The sequence below is a fragment of the Xiphophorus couchianus genome, chromosome 8, assembly GCF_001444195.1.
Source record: "Xiphophorus couchianus chromosome 8, X_couchianus-1.0, whole genome shotgun sequence".
Classification (NCBI taxonomy): Eukaryota; Metazoa; Chordata; class Actinopteri; order Cyprinodontiformes; family Poeciliidae; genus Xiphophorus; species Xiphophorus couchianus.
This window is the reverse complement of record NC_040235.1, coordinates 11,668,429-11,684,106: the sequence shown is the minus strand read 5'-3', so window position 1 is coordinate 11,684,106 and position 15,678 is coordinate 11,668,429. Positions and strand designations below refer to the sequence as shown.

The 15,678-nt window shown below is 36.8% G+C and overlaps 1 protein-coding gene across 3 annotated transcripts in view; it reads right to left on the bottom strand.

The window, feature by feature from the left end:
- LOC114149304 (5-hydroxytryptamine receptor 4) overlaps window positions 1-15,678 on the bottom strand; it is a 44,108-nt gene that overhangs the window by 16,108 nt on the left and 12,322 nt on the right. For 2 of the 3 annotated variants that reach the window (XM_028025053.1, XM_028025052.1), the window contains exons 3-7: window positions 7,988-8,069; window positions 7,129-7,296; window positions 6,537-6,737; window positions 4,902-5,055; window positions 3,493-4,151 (exon numbers count right to left, since the gene is read on the bottom strand). In XM_028025053.1, coding sequence (XP_027880854.1) covers window positions 3,493-4,151; window positions 4,902-5,055; window positions 6,537-6,737; window positions 7,129-7,296; window positions 7,988-8,010 — 1,205 coding nt within the window. In that variant the 5' untranslated portion in view covers window positions 8,011-8,069. Of the gene's footprint in view, window positions 1-2,379; window positions 2,584-3,492; window positions 4,152-4,901; window positions 5,056-6,536; window positions 6,738-7,128; window positions 7,297-7,987; window positions 8,070-15,678 lie in introns of those variants that run through there. The other variant, XM_028025054.1, reaches the window with a different exon arrangement.

Here is a 15,678-nt window from a genome sequence, read left to right as displayed (position 1 = left end):
CTCATGCTGTGGGAAAGCTCTTCTTTAAAAGAGACAGAGAAGTTGATGGGAAGATGCACGGTGCTAAATACGGACCAGACCAGGAAGAAAATGGACTAGAAGGCTCAAAAACTCAACAGTGTGGCAGAATTTCACATTCCAGCAGGTCACTTACCCTAAACAGACAGCCACACATACAATGGAGGGATTTGGATCAAAGTCATGATTCTGGGTCATCCTAACATATGACTATGTGTTAGACTGGCTGAGTCAAATTCCACACTTAAATCTAATTAACTATTCGTGGCAAAGCTTGAAAATGTTGCTCGGAGATGCTCTCCATTCAGTCTGACTAAGTTTGAGCTACTTGGCAAATTTCTGTCTGTAAATGATCAAAACTGATAGAAACATACCCTTAAACTAGCAGCTACAGTTTCAGGGAAATATTTCTACAAAGTATTGAACCTGGATACAAGATACAGTTTTCATGTTTTTATTTCCCAAAATATGTGAAAACTGTGAATCATTTCTTTTTGTATTTTAATGTAATGGTTCATCACAAGAAATCCCCCAAAACAATAAAGTTTAGGGTTGTAAGTGACAAAATGTGAATAAGTATGAATACCTTTTACAATGCACACTGTATGTCAGAATTTCAGAGTACACAATCAAATGTCCGACTCTGTATGAACCACAAACAAAAAAATAGTGTTATCAGGACAAGTAAACTTAACTATTTGTGTATTGTAGTGACATCAGCACAAGCATATTAACATTTCAAATTTGCCTATAGGCTAAATGGTAATGAAAACACTTCTGTTTCTTTGTAGTGGCAAGAAATACATGGAAAAACACCAAGCTGACTCAACAGACCCTCAGCACTCCAAGCCTGCCTTAGAGGTCTAAAGCTCCCTGATAAAACACGACCGGATTCCTCCTGTAATTTGACTTTCCAGTGTCATGTCGGCAGTAATCTGATTGAGTCTGTTTTCCGTCATGGACGGATTTTAAGAGACGACATCAGACTGGAGTTAAGGCTGATTTGTCTTTACTGTTTCCTACACACAGATGAAGAGCCCAAAGAAATGTGTGCAGAGATGGTAGAGAAACATGAGCCCACACAAAATAGGTATTCCAGGCAAAAGTTCTAAGACTAGAGCAGAGATATCGGCTCAGCCACTGTGTATATATACACTCACAATGACAGCTGAAGGAAAAACACGAGAGGGAATTATTTCTTTCTTTAACTAAAAATGTAAAGTGTCAGAATGATACTTCAAGATCATCTTTTGGCTGTGGGATGCCTCAGGAGTCTGTAATAGGACTTCTTTTCTCTTTGTATTTCACGCCCTTGGGATTTATTTTGAGGAAATGTTGAATTCATTTTCATTATGTTGATTACTGTCAAGTCTACATTCCATATTCAATGAATCTGTCATCTGTGTGACTGTAAGTGATCATGTGCTCGCCTTTGTTTCTCTCTGAGCGTGAAGCACTTGTGAAAATGTTAAACAGTGCAGACACATGAAGGCCGCCTCCTCCATCATCCACCTGACTCGAAGAAGCAGAAAATCCAAACTCAGCCTTCAACTAAATCACCACCGTTAACACAGACCCTACTGTGGAAAAACACTATTACATCTATTGTAATATACATTATACTTAAATCAGGATTTGTGATTCATAAAAGTATTTGTTAATGTACATTTATGACGAGCATAGTGATTTCATTTGTCATGTTGTACTCAAGACAAAAATGACCTTTATCATATTTTGTCATCACATAACCAGAAACACCAATGTAGATTGACTTAATTTTAATGTGACAGGCCAAAATAAATGATGCATAATTTAGAAAAAGAAAAGTGTATGTAGTTTTAAAAATCATTTCCACATATAAAACAGAAAAGCTTTGCATCCATCTGTGTTCAACCCCCCTCTGCAAAAACACTTAATGTTTCAACGACTGTATATATCAAATTTAATACCAGTTTCTGTAAAAAAAATTACAAATAAAAATATGTAATGTATTTTCTATTATTATAGAAAATATTAGAAAATGTTTTTTCTAATATTTATGTGATTACATAAATATTCATCCCACAGGTGACTTGCCTAATTCTATATAAGTCCAGCCCGTTCGTGCTTGTAGTCTGAAAATGAATAGAATACAGACTGCAGTGAATGTGTCTTAAATTATTTTAGTATAAAGACACGTTTGTCTGGGAGGTTGACGAGGCTCGATTAGAGTATCCCAAAAGACATGTAGACTCCATGGTCAAGAGGAAGAAAGTTCTTTAGTCTGATGAGACCACAATTTAGCTTATTGGCCATCAGACAAGATACTGTGTTTGGTGAGCACTAATTACTAAATATAGAGAAATTATGGAGGATACATTGTTCCTTCTGAAAGAAAACATTGATTTTCCGGCAAAACAACGAAACATCCAACCAAAGCTACACAATACTGGTTTGAGGAGAATCAGCTAGATGTTCTGGCATGGCCCAGTCAAAGCCCAGACGTCAGTCCAATACAATTTGTTGGACGACTTGAAAAGTACGGCTCACAGTCAATTCCTATGAAATATCAGACTGTGAATAATTCTGTGAGGAAAAATGGAGTAAAATTACAGCATCCAGATGTTCAAGCCTGTCCACAAAGACTCTATGATGTGATTGCAGCTAAAAGTGGGTCTACTAAATATGAACCGGAAGGGAGTTAATATCTATTTGACTTTTATTTATTATTTTGTATTTTTATCTTAAAATTTTATTATCAAAAAAGCCAAATTTTATTGATCATGATTGGGTGAATACTTTTTATAGGCACTATACTCTTTACAATAATATAATACTTGTGTTGCCTTGATGAACGTGATGTTTAGAACTGTTTCTGACCAAAGGTAGAAATTGTTTTCTTTTTGCCACGGGTCTGTAGGAGACAGACACCCACATGCAGATGCTCACTCTAACAAGTCCATTTACACCTTTACTCTCACACATATAATTACTGCTCTGACAATAAGCTTGATGTGCAATTATATTTCAGAAATACAGCCTCATGCTGCGTTCCAGTTATCTGGGAATTGGGAACTTGGAACTGGATTTACTGTCAGATCCGAGGTAACTGTGTTCTAGTTAAGAAGTCGGAAATTCAACATGGCGACACCTACAAACATTGTTCGCAATGGCTCTTACAAACATATTTTTAAGCTTTACTTCAGTAAGCAAACACAACTTTCAGTTTGTTCAGTTTAGAGGTTCAGGGGCTGAATTGATTTTAGATTCACTTTTACATGTGTGTCTTGTAAAATGCACACGTTTCCACTAAATGTTACTACTGTTCATGTGAGATACGGCCATATTGAAACACAGATTCAACTTTGGAAGGCTATGCAATTGATTTTTCTGACTGGGAAGTAGGATTTTCTAACTCTGACTACAGCTGGAACCCAGCATTATTGTTGGAGTAAAGAATCTTTAAATGTGGTTGTTTTTTTCCCTGTGTTTTACCTCAGAGCCATGGAGGTCCCATTGACTGACTGGACGGAGGATGGCCTGTGGAAGCCTGTGGAGCAGGTGCCCTGCTGAGTGTAACGGTCGTCTCCGCAGCAAAGAATCACGAGGAACGCCCTTCGAAAAGCCTGGTTCAGGTAGGCATACAGGAAGGGGTTCAATCCTGAGTTAATGTACCCCAGCCACAGCCAGGCTGTCCAAACCTGCCAGGGTACAGAGTAATGGATGAAGGGGTCCACCACATTCGTGATGAAAAATGGCGCCCAGCACAGGGAGAAGCAGCCCATTATGATCGCCAGTGTCTTTGCTGCTCTCGTCTCAATGCGCATGCGTCTGTGTCTTCTTTGAGACTGTTCTGAGGACAAGAGCCCGGTTGCTGTCCTCAGGCGGTAGTGATTCCGTGGATCCGAGGAGTTGGAAGACTGTATGGTCATGACCTGGTCCGAATGTGTAGGCGGAAAGGAGCCGGCACGGTGAAGAGTCTCTATCTGCCTGACATGGATCATGGCAGTGACATAGATGCGCTGATAGGCTAAAACCATGAGGGCCAGCGGCACGTAGAAGGCGACAGCAGAGCAGATCAAGGCGTAAGGCTGGTTGACCAGAAACACACAACTTGTGTTGGAGCCTCCCGAAAGGGATTGCTTCTCTTCAATCTGACAGGAGACAAAGAAATAATCGTGATATATTCTATATGGAGAGGATTAGTTTAGCTTAGAATAAACACAGGAACTCTGGAGAGACCCACGCTGACGGTTTCCATCATTTATTCCAAACAGCCTGAAGAAACAGTTATGTTAAAAGCCATAATAAAAATGTACTTAGTAATATCCTTTTCAACTAAAAAAGGTTTAGTCTGTCTGGCAAGCTGCCCTGGAACTGCTAAGAAACAACAAGGGATAAATAAAAAATGCACAGATGGAGCAGAAGCTCAACATGTAAAAACAATTTAATATAATCCATGGTTTCTAGGCAAATTATTCACAACTCTGTCATTTTTTGGCATTTTGACAAGCCTCAATTTAGTTGTCTGGAATTTTACAAGATATGCCAAATATGGTGGATAATAATAAAGACGAAATATGATACAGGGATTAATTTCTTTTAATAATCTGAAAATCATAGCGTACATTTCTATTCACTCCACGTGGCTTTAACGTTTTGACTACGGCATTCCTGTCTCATCACAGAAGGAAATAAAGACTGTTAGTCAAAAAAAAAAACTGACTATAAGTTGATGATATGGCTCGTGTGTCTGTCTTTGGCAATCTGTGACTCGAACAAACTCACCTGTGCTTTTTGAAACACAGAAAATATTGTTGTCAGCAATCTAAACAGCAAAGACAAGAGAGCCACTATTTTTAACACCTTTTCAACATTTCCAATCTTAGCTACTGAGAACTCACAATGTCCTCTATACCAATAGTGTTCCACTTTTGCATGATGGGTAGGAAGGAGATAAATGTGGGGATGACCCAGCAACCGATGAGCATAAGTGCCACTCTGACTGGGGTCATCTTATATCTGTAGACCAGCGGCTGGCAGCAGATGGCGTAATATCTAGAAAAACAAACACAGATTTGCACATTATACACTGTGTTAAACATGCATTGATCAAAATTGAATGCAATTTATACATAGAACTCATTTAATAAAATGACCATTGGTTTTCAAAATGTGGTGCCCACTAGCAAAATGGGGTGGAGGCAGACATCTATATTTTTGAAGTTGTAAAACTAGAGCTGATGTTTAGAGTCCCAAAGCTGTGAATCAGATGTTTCCATGGTGACAAACTGAGCTACAGGACGTTATTCTGTATGATGCATTCATACTCGTCTATTTGAGAGAATTCATTTAAATCAGTTCAAGTCATTCAAATAAAATCCAATGACATAGATTTGGAACTACTTACATGTAGTCACATTGAGTAATACAATTAAGTCAAATTTGCTTGATAATTTATTTCCAGTTAGTAAAAGCGTATCTGAGTAAGCTAAACTGAAATGATTAGGACGTCTCTTTGACTTTTCACCAGTTCTTCATCCCGAGGAACCAAATGGAAAGGAATTACCTGCTTGTAACAGGAAGAAACCACCAGCAGAACCAGAGTCAGTGTAAAAAAATAAGTAAGAAACGTAGCTGAACATAAATGCATGGGTACTTTTCATGGGAAAGAAAATAAAAGTTAGTACACATAGTTCATGACCATGTATGCATCATTAATAGCTCTGACCAGATAAAAGAGGCAGGTAACAAAGGGCTATTGGGCCAGGCATCCTTTCTACAACAGGTAACAGGAAGAGAAAACAAAGTTAATAGTAGCATCAGCTCTGTCAGTGGCTTTCTACAGGAAAGAGATATAGTAAAAAAAAAACACAGAAGCACATGGGAAGGAGAACTTTCTATGAGAAAGAATGCACAGAATTAAAGGCACCATGATCTCTACTAATAGCACTTTCTGGTAAATAAAGACAGAGAGCTTGGGGGACATTATAGGAAAGAAAAACACAAATTGTTCACAAAGCAAATGGTAACATTAGCTCCATCAATGATGTCAAACAAAGAGACACCGCTCAACACAGAATATCTGGGCCTGCTGTACCTTCCTTTGAAAGAGAAAAGAATGATAGAAAGCAGAATAGTTAGAATAATTTAATTTTCTTTGTGCTAAAGAGAAATATTGCAAATGACGAAAGTACTTAGTAGGCAGTAATTTATATGAGAAAGAAAAATAAGAAGGGTACACAAAATTAATGTCAGCAATAACCCCATTAATGATGCCTCCCCTCAAAAACACACAACCAAGCATTCTATCACTAGCCCAGGCATACCTTCTATAGGAGAGAAATGGGAAATAGTGAAAAAAGAAATAATAAATTGAAAACTACAGTATTGGGAACTTCCTGACTTATTTTCAAATTTGAGAACTGCTACTCCCAACTTAAAAAGTCTAAATGTCAACCATCCAGCAAGTCAGAGCTTTAGAAGAAAACATGTGTGTTTCAATTCTCCTGTATTGTGTCCTTATCGCAGACACAGACCTGTCCAGTGCAATGCAGCAGAGGTGAAGGATGGATGCCGTGGTCAATAAAACATCCAGAGAGGTTCGCACCAGGCAGAAAATTTCTCCAAAGTGCCACTGGCCAGTGGTTAGCTCGATGGCAGCAAAGGGCATCACAAGCAGCGCAACCAGCAGGTCAGCAAAAGCCAGAGAGACGATGAAGTAGCTGGTCTTTTTTCTTCTAAGAGGAAACAACAAAACAGGAAAGCTTACTCAGAAACATGAAGAATAAATATCAGTTCTAGTTCTTTGCCAGGGTTCCTCTGCGTTCTTTTTGTCTAAGCTTCACATTTTCCGGTCTCAAATCGTACGATAGATTTGAGAATAGATGGACACAAGTCTTAGACATTGTGACAGAGAGTAAATAATCCAAGTACAAATGCTTTTCTCCAGTAAATGCTTAAATTCCAGACATTTCCAAACTAATCTTGGTATCTAATTAAAAACAGATATGAAGGTGTTTAAGTGCTGTTCACATCCAACCAGCTGCAGGATGACTTTACTTTATTTACTTGAGAACTTTAACGCTTTTTCCACTTCAGGTACCAAACAACAACCCAAAACAACCTCACCTCAGATGCCTGTCCTTGCAGAGAGCAACCATAACCAACAGGTTGCCAAACATAGTCAAAATAATGATGACGGAGAGGAAGATGGTGAGAAAAACCGTCTCCAAAGAGCTCAAGAATTCTTGCTGCTCCTGCTGCTGTTGCCCATCATTTATTACGTCGTCCAAAAAACTGTGAGAGGAATAAGAAGTGACAAAATAAAACATTTTAAAATGCAGACACATCAGCATAAAGGAACATGGCTTAGTTTGTATCAAAAAACGGTTCTCTAAAATTACAATCACATAATTGGACTGTACGACATGCATTTTAGTAAAAGGAGTGCGTAAAAAGTATTAACAACAAGGATTCCAATAGTTCCAATAAATGTGATCCACAAGGACGGGTTAGTGCTAAGTATTTTCATGTGATTGAATTTCCCAGGCAATCTAGACTGAAATCTAATTAGAGAATCTGTGGCAAGACTTGAAAAACGCATGTTCACGCACAAGAAAAATGGAACCAAAGTCTTATTCTACGGATGTTCGAAGCATCTGGATGCATCCACTAAAAAAACGTGCTGCTGCTACTGCAGTCCTTTGTGGAAGTATTGGCTCAAGGAAGCTGAATGCATATCTATGACACACTTTTCAGATTTTAATCTGTAAAAAAAATAATTAAATAAAACCTATCTCATTATTCTTTCACTTTATAATCAGAATCTAATTGTGATCCAATAAAATACAGTTACGTTTTGTGCTTAACCTGAAAATATCTAAAGCAAATCTAATTGATAAGTTAGCAATAATTAGTCATGGGAATCAATAAATGTGTGTGAAATAATCAAAATCCACTGGATCAAGTTGGATCTTTTTAGACTTACTGTGGAGGTGATGCTGTGGCCATCCCTAGTCATCTGCACCGAGGTCAGCCGAGGAGAGTCCTCATCACCCCATGCTATGGCCCTGATGATACGCACACGCATACACGCACACACACACACCCAGACAGTAATTGTGTTGGCTCCTGCTACAGGTCTGCATTTTTCCTGCAAATAGCAGCCAGCATGCGTCTGTAAACTGGCTGAATGTCTTGCTCTTGTGTGTCCGTCTTGTGGCAGCATAAAGAAGCCAAAAATGCAACATTGCAGCTAAAAATAAGAAGCTGGATCACAGCTTTATAATGTGTGATGTTTATAGGGCATTTAGACCGTCACAAGCACCAGCTGTGTCCGCCAGAATAAATCAACCTGTTAGTTTCTCTTTAGAGGTCATATTAATAGCTTGATAACTTAATAGGGCAGTGCTTTAAAAGGTGTCATGAAAGAAAAAAAAAATTTCTTCCTCATTCCTGTGCCACCAAAGGTCAAAAGTCAGAAATCTGCCACAAATGGGAATTTTAACAGCTTATAACAACATATGGTTAACTATATCATTTCTCACCTGGAAACAGTTTCTTTTTCTCAAATAGATTTGCTGTAGATCACCAGACTTCATATACAGTCCAGGACTTTTTCCCATAAAGGAATAACATATGGCATTAAGTCTCATAACTATTTATTCAGGCTTTAAAAATGTATTTAAGCATGACAAGGAGCCATTTAGTTGATTCAAAAGTAGTTAAGGTCAGGATGTATTTATAAACCTAAGGTCAAACCTGAATGTGTTTTTCAAAAAGCAACTTTTATTTTTGTTCTACTTTTCACTGACGCTGACGTCATTTATAAGTACAAATCTTGGATTTGTCTAGCGATTTGCCACTGCGTGTTTTTAAATCAAACTTTAGTTTAGTTTATTGATCTGTTTCTAACAAGAGATAAAAGCAAAATTCTAAAAGAAAGAAACAAAACATGCTAACCAGACCAAAAGCACAAGGTGAAATGTAAAAACATACATATCCGAAATAAAACATAATCAATAAAATCTATGAGTTATCTGATAGAAAAAAAAAATTCAGACAACCCCCATTTATGTACAAAGTATAACATAAATGTAACATAAATATAACATAGCCTTTGTCTGATTTTTTAAAGTAAACTCAAATTTAGTGTGTAGGGTGGATGCTGCTTTTGATGCATTTATTGACCAAATGTGCGAGTTCACAATTTGGATGCCTTAAAACACATGTGACACTACAGAAAGCATTCCAAGATTCAGTTTGACAGAGTGAAACATTTTTTAAGACTTTCACTGGAATAAAATATGAACACTGTGGAAAAAAAGAAACTAGATAATAATAATGGCTCCACTGTAGTGATGTCAACTTGTTATTATTTTTATAAACCATAAAAAGCTTAATAGCCGTGGTTAATTTGTAAAGAATAATTATGATACAAAACATCCCTGAAGTCTAACTTACAAGGTACACAATAATTACATGTTTATGCTAACAGTAAACCTGTCAAAAAATTTTACATATATTTGAAACGCTTACAACATTTCCATTATATTTTGTGTAAAATTATCAGCAGCAGAAATATCATGACAGTAGCACACAACGATCTTTTGTTTTCTGTAAAATTTGGCCTCTACAACATTTCAGACCATTTAGATACAAAAAAATGCTTCATCACTTATGTCCATATAAGAAAAATACAAAAGCTATAATAATATCCTTTGTGGAAAGGATGATCATGTTACAGTAAGCGTCTGTTCGTGAGGAACAGCAGCGAAGGTTTGTTTGACTGACTTGTGGGAACCATATCAGTTTTAAGCACCTATTACAACATCATTGTCTCTCCTGTTGTATGGCGACTCTCTGGTTTTATCTCGCTGGAGGGTCCGCATCGACACCTGATGGACTGGAAGGAGGCGACCTTGTCAACAATGCCTACATCCTAAAGACACATTACCTTTTATCTAAGTTTCATTTCTCTGGGACTCATCTGCAGGCTTAGGACTCTTGTGTCAGCACTGCTATGAGAGAATGAACTGAGGATATTTCCGAATATATTTGTATGTAGACATGAAATTAGGATTTTAAAAGGCAAAGAAATCACATGGATAGCTTTTATAGCACAGATATTGCAGACTTGCATCACTTTCTGACATATATTTTTAGTTAAATGATCAGATGGAGGAGAGCAATGAAATAACTTTACCCAGGATGCACCACAATCGCCCTGTGTTTGGCCTAAGAACACTCCCACTACACACTACATACCAGCAGTACTTAAAAGAGACAGTTCTCTGAACACATGAAGACCATGTGAGGATTAGAGAGGAGTTTCTTTTCATCCTTGATACTCAGTGACCTAATCTTTCAATCAAGCGCCCACTGAGTATTTTTAAAAAATACAAACAGCATAAACGGCTCTTTTGCACTCTAAATCTGTCAGGGGAAAAAATGCTCTAGCTTTCATAAGACAAAAGGGATGATCACATACTTCCTGCATAGCCTTGTCTGGGCAAAGGATAAAAGGGGATTGGCTCCAGCTAAGGGAAAACACTATATGGATAATAAGGAGCATGCAGCAAACTCAAAAACAGTACATTGAATCCTAATTTTACCAAATTTTTAAAAATGTTTTTTTTTTTTTACATCATCTTTGCAGCCCTATAGCAGAACAATGAGCCGTAGTGCAATCTGAAAAATCTGCAACACAAGCATTTACCAGCCCTTCTGCAATTTACTATGGTAAGATTAGTATTTTTTAATTTATTTATTTTAGGAATAGTTTATTTCTATAGTAAGTAGTGTATTCTATATTTTATCTGCTGTATGTAGCAGGCAGAGTGATACACCAACCAACATAAAAACAGAGTTGTCCCTGTGTTATTCTTACCCTTTTCCAGATATTGTACAGTTCAATTTGTCCACCAAAATCTAATCAAACATTTGCATCATTTTAAGGTCATATTAAATTCAGAAAAGGTCATAGTTGAACATTTTTTGGTGAATTTTAAATCATGTGTTTTGTTTCCAGATGTTTTTGTTACTTTCTATAATTAGGTTATTTATTGGCTTCTCTTCTTTCTAGTGTTGGCAGGTTTGTATGAATTTTGGGTGACTTGATCATAACTTATTTTAAATCTTTTTACCATTACTGAATAAAAATATACTCCTTTTCAAACAGAATGATGTCTGCAAACAAACGTATGCATACATATAAACTAAGCTAAGGGAACACACTGGAAATCTGGGTTGTATTTTCCTAGATTGAGGTAATATATTTTTAGAATGTCTAGCTGAGGTCTCTGAAGTAAAACCCCTTCAGAGATTGTGTCCTCCTTTCCTTTTTTAACTAACAGTCATAATTTAATCATTCCAGTGAAGAGGAACAAGCAGCACAATCATCTGAAAACATTAATTATAAAAAAAAGCTGTGAATATCATTCATAGGTTTCTGTCACTTCAAGTTTGAAAATCCTTGCATAGTCCCTGCATCTGCAATTCTTTTTGAAAATTGCTCATTTGTCCTTTTGTCTTCCTGCTTCTTGATTACTCAATTACTCCCACTAAAATAAATTATAAAGATATAAATAAGAAAATTCTAAGTAAGGACAAAGGACAGAGAGAATCCAGAGGCTGAGGAAAGGAAGGAAAAGAATTTCTGAGTGGCGGCTGCAATTTTTTTGGGAGTGATTTCCTTCCAAGGAGGCGTGTTTTCACAGCTCACCGATTTCATTTCACAACTGACTGACACAGAGCTGAGCTGAACAAAATAAACTTTGTAAAGCAGGGGCAGGAAAAGGTTAGGCGGATTTTTATGTCTGTTTTGTATTGGCTGTACGGCAAACAGTTTTTATTATTAATACCATCACTGCCAACAGACACTGAATACCTAACTTTAAACATAAGTTAATAACGTTAATACCACTTCTACATCTATAAATAAATGTACTTCATTCCAGTTATATTGACTGGATAAATTTGCTTTAGTGGAGGTGTGGGAAACTAATTGCTACTTTCCACGTCTGCATTCAAGCACAATACGATCACAGGTTAAACTTTACATTTAATTGGCAGTTTCAAAGTTACCAATTAGGAATTAGGAAGGAAACTGAGTCACAATGCTACCAGTTTTGTTTTTTTGTTTTTTTGCAAATCTCACTTACAAAAATTAACTTTCTGTATTTTTACCAGGTGGAGTGTTAGTGTCCTAACTGGAGCTATATTTCACAATAACATTTTAAAGTTGGAATAAAGCTTTGCAAGTTTGCAAAGAGTTTGCAAAGACATTAAAAAAAATCTCATTGTACAAAAATATCACTCGGGAGAAGGATTCAAAAAATCCCAAACTTTTCAAATTGAATAAAACACGGAAATCAGTAAGAAAAGAAAACTTCACAGTATTATTTTACTGTGGAGCAGGTTGATAATAGAAAATATTATAATCACAGATATGGCCCATATTAAAATGTTACTCAGAATTATTAATTGAGTTCAGGGAAACTGCATTTATTGAACTTGAAGAACAGTGAATTGCTTTGAACAATCTGTATTAGATGCTTAATTACCACTCTGTGAATAATGAAGCAACAAATCTGTTCAACTCTGTGACTGAACAGATTTGTTTTTTTTGCAGACTCCGCAGAGTAGCACATTTTGGACATAATGTGTTTTTAATTCATGTCTGTTAGTTTGTGTGGGAATAATTTGAATTTTGACTCCGTATCCTTTAAGTTTCCTTTTTTGTTTGCTGCCATCATTGTTATTGCTGTTGCCACATGTGCAGGTCATCTTGCCCTTTTGCTGTTTTTGGTAAATAATGTGGCAATTAATACCAGGTAGGATGACACTGCTGCTTCTCCTCCTCTCCTGTATCAGTCACTTTTACTTGCACTGACTTTTCAAAGCAAAGCTGCACAATTCATGTGAATGTTACTTTTTGATGGGCCAGAAGATGCATAAGTTGACAGAAATTACAAAGTAAATGGATGTTTTCAAAGTGGTTTATGCCAAGAAAATATTTAATTGATATCTGTGTGGTTATTAATTTGTTTAAAGTAATTAAAATCACACAGTTATACAATTATTTTAAAAAACTGTGAAATTTCAAGAACTGGACACTTTTCCAAATTACTACCCACACGAAACATGTTGGTGGCTTTGGCTGCAATGCTCATTATCTCAGGTCTAAAAGGAAAGCAGAAAGATTTTAACACTAATATTTGTTCATTTATCACAAGCCATATCATCATTGCAGCATTCCCAACTATTCTTCCTTACCATAGACGTATATTTATATTCTGCTGCCTTAGTAGTGGCAGTGTCATACTCCAGAGTTACTTTTAGTAAAAGTCATGGAAAAGTTCCAAGTCAATTTTGTCTGAAAACTTTCAGGTGTTTGCTAGACAGGCAAATATAGAGAAAAATATCTTCCCCTAATAAAATCAATGTTTTGAATACGACCTAAACCATAATCTATGCTTCTTATGTTCTCACCTATTGCTGTACTTGAACAGTAATACAGTGTAGGTGCTTTTTTATTGTGAAACACTGTTTTATGTCCTGCCCCTGTGTAAATAAATATAACCTGTATAAACAACGTTTAACAGACACATAAGTGGAGCAGTGAGGTGGAGAGGGGTGGAGTTGTTCAGATTGTCAGTGAGGTCACTTAATCCTAAGAAACAACTGCAGCATGGTAGAAACTGTGACTGCTGCTGACTTTGTGAGGATAAAAAGATACTTCCAAAATAAAGAATGACCAAAAACTGTACCGTTAGCAGGTACTTTTGTAATCCAATTTCAATCTCTTTTGAAGCATTTATCTAAATATGACTGTAAAAAAGATAAAGGAAAAGATAATAGATTAACTGTATAGGTCACACAGAAACTACATACATGCTTACAAGTCTTTGTAAAATTGCTTCCCTCCTTTATAATTAATACATTTTTTTCACATGTGACTCAACTCCTCTGAACCACATGGCAACAGGTTTACACCAGATTCGAATATTCCATCTTGAATGCACAACCTAAAACTGAGTATTCTTAAAACCTGGTGATGCTTCACACTGTATGAATGAGTTTACAAAGATTTCTTCTAAAACATAAAACAACAACACAGAAACTACGAACTCTGTCTCGCAGCCGCTGTGCTGCTGAAAACTGCAGCTAATTAAAAGGCTCCAACATTCACTTCTTTTCTGGCTACGTAGGACGTAAATAAATACTTCTCACTCACATATTCTCACACCTCAGATTATGAGCAGGCGGGCGTGTGTGTTTGTGTGAGATTGTGTGTGGAGGGGCTGCAGGAGGATACTGTTGCCAAGGGGATAAATCATAATTTCCATTCTATCCTCTGCTAATTTCAAATGCTTAGCAAAGTAATAACTACCTCACAGACAGAGGGACTCACCTGAAAATTTGCTGCACACTGTGTGTAATGTCTGACCCGACTTCTTACTGTTAGCCTCAAAAAGAAACCAAGAGCATCAACAGATTCTATGTCATTAATAAACCATGCAGCTGCACCGGATTACATGTTCCCACCACATCATAAACACAAAGAGTTGACTTTGACTCAGTCCTGTGTAGATTACAATGATGCCCCAAATCAGAGGCTTAAAATAGCTCCCAAAAATGCGCTCTTCAGATTAGGTTCTGCACTGGTAACATCTGCGAATGTTATTGAAGGAAGGGAATTTCATCTCAGGCCTGACGAAAGTCAAGTTGGATCTGTTCATGTTAGTTTCTAAAGTTAGTAATTGGCATTTTAGGATGCCATTTATTAGGGTTTGCTCTTGTTAATAATATTCCTTTTAATGAGTTCACATAAGCAACACAAAAATATTAAAAAGCTATGAGTGAGAATTGTTGCAAAATTTTTAAAAAATAAAGATAATAATAATTCTCCAGGTAATTTAGGGTTCCTACACCTAATTTTCTCCAAGTTCTACAGATTTCCAGATCCAATTTTCCATACTTTTGAGACATTTCTAAGGAGTACAAAACAGAAAAAAATACTATTGCAGATATTTACACAATAGTGAGTGACACTTTAAAAATGGACATCTAGAAACCACAGACTGGAAAAAGGGACGAACGGACCAGCGGGTCGATAGCATGAAGATGATAGGAAGTTACTTAACAAGTGCAGACAAAGGTTATACATCTGGCATAAATATTAATAAAAAATAAGAACTTAAATGGATCTAAACTTTCAACCTCATTCTCAGTCAACTGTCCTCTTTAGGAATATGCATAATAACAAGACTAATGTGGTCTGTGTATGATATGTACCATCTGACATGTGTTACCACTGACTAGATCAGTCAGACGTCCCCAAATGGAGGGTTTCACAGTCTGGATCCAGACTCATCTGAAGCCTTATCTGGACTCAAGTCGGTTATTAGGTTTCAGGTTGTTATGACAATTGCTCCAGAGTAATCACTGTGATTGATGGCAGCAGCCTGCAAGGCGGCCTGGCTGACTGTTTCTGCACAGAGAAGTCAACCCATGGAGAGATGGAGATGTAAGTGTGACAAAAGAGCTCATCTTAAATCCTGAATAAAATCAGCAAGGTTGTCTCTAAAACAAGAACATTTAAGAGTGAAGACATCATTCAGTCTTCGTATTGGTTCTCTGAAACCCGACTGTTTCATATGTTCACAAACAGTTGAC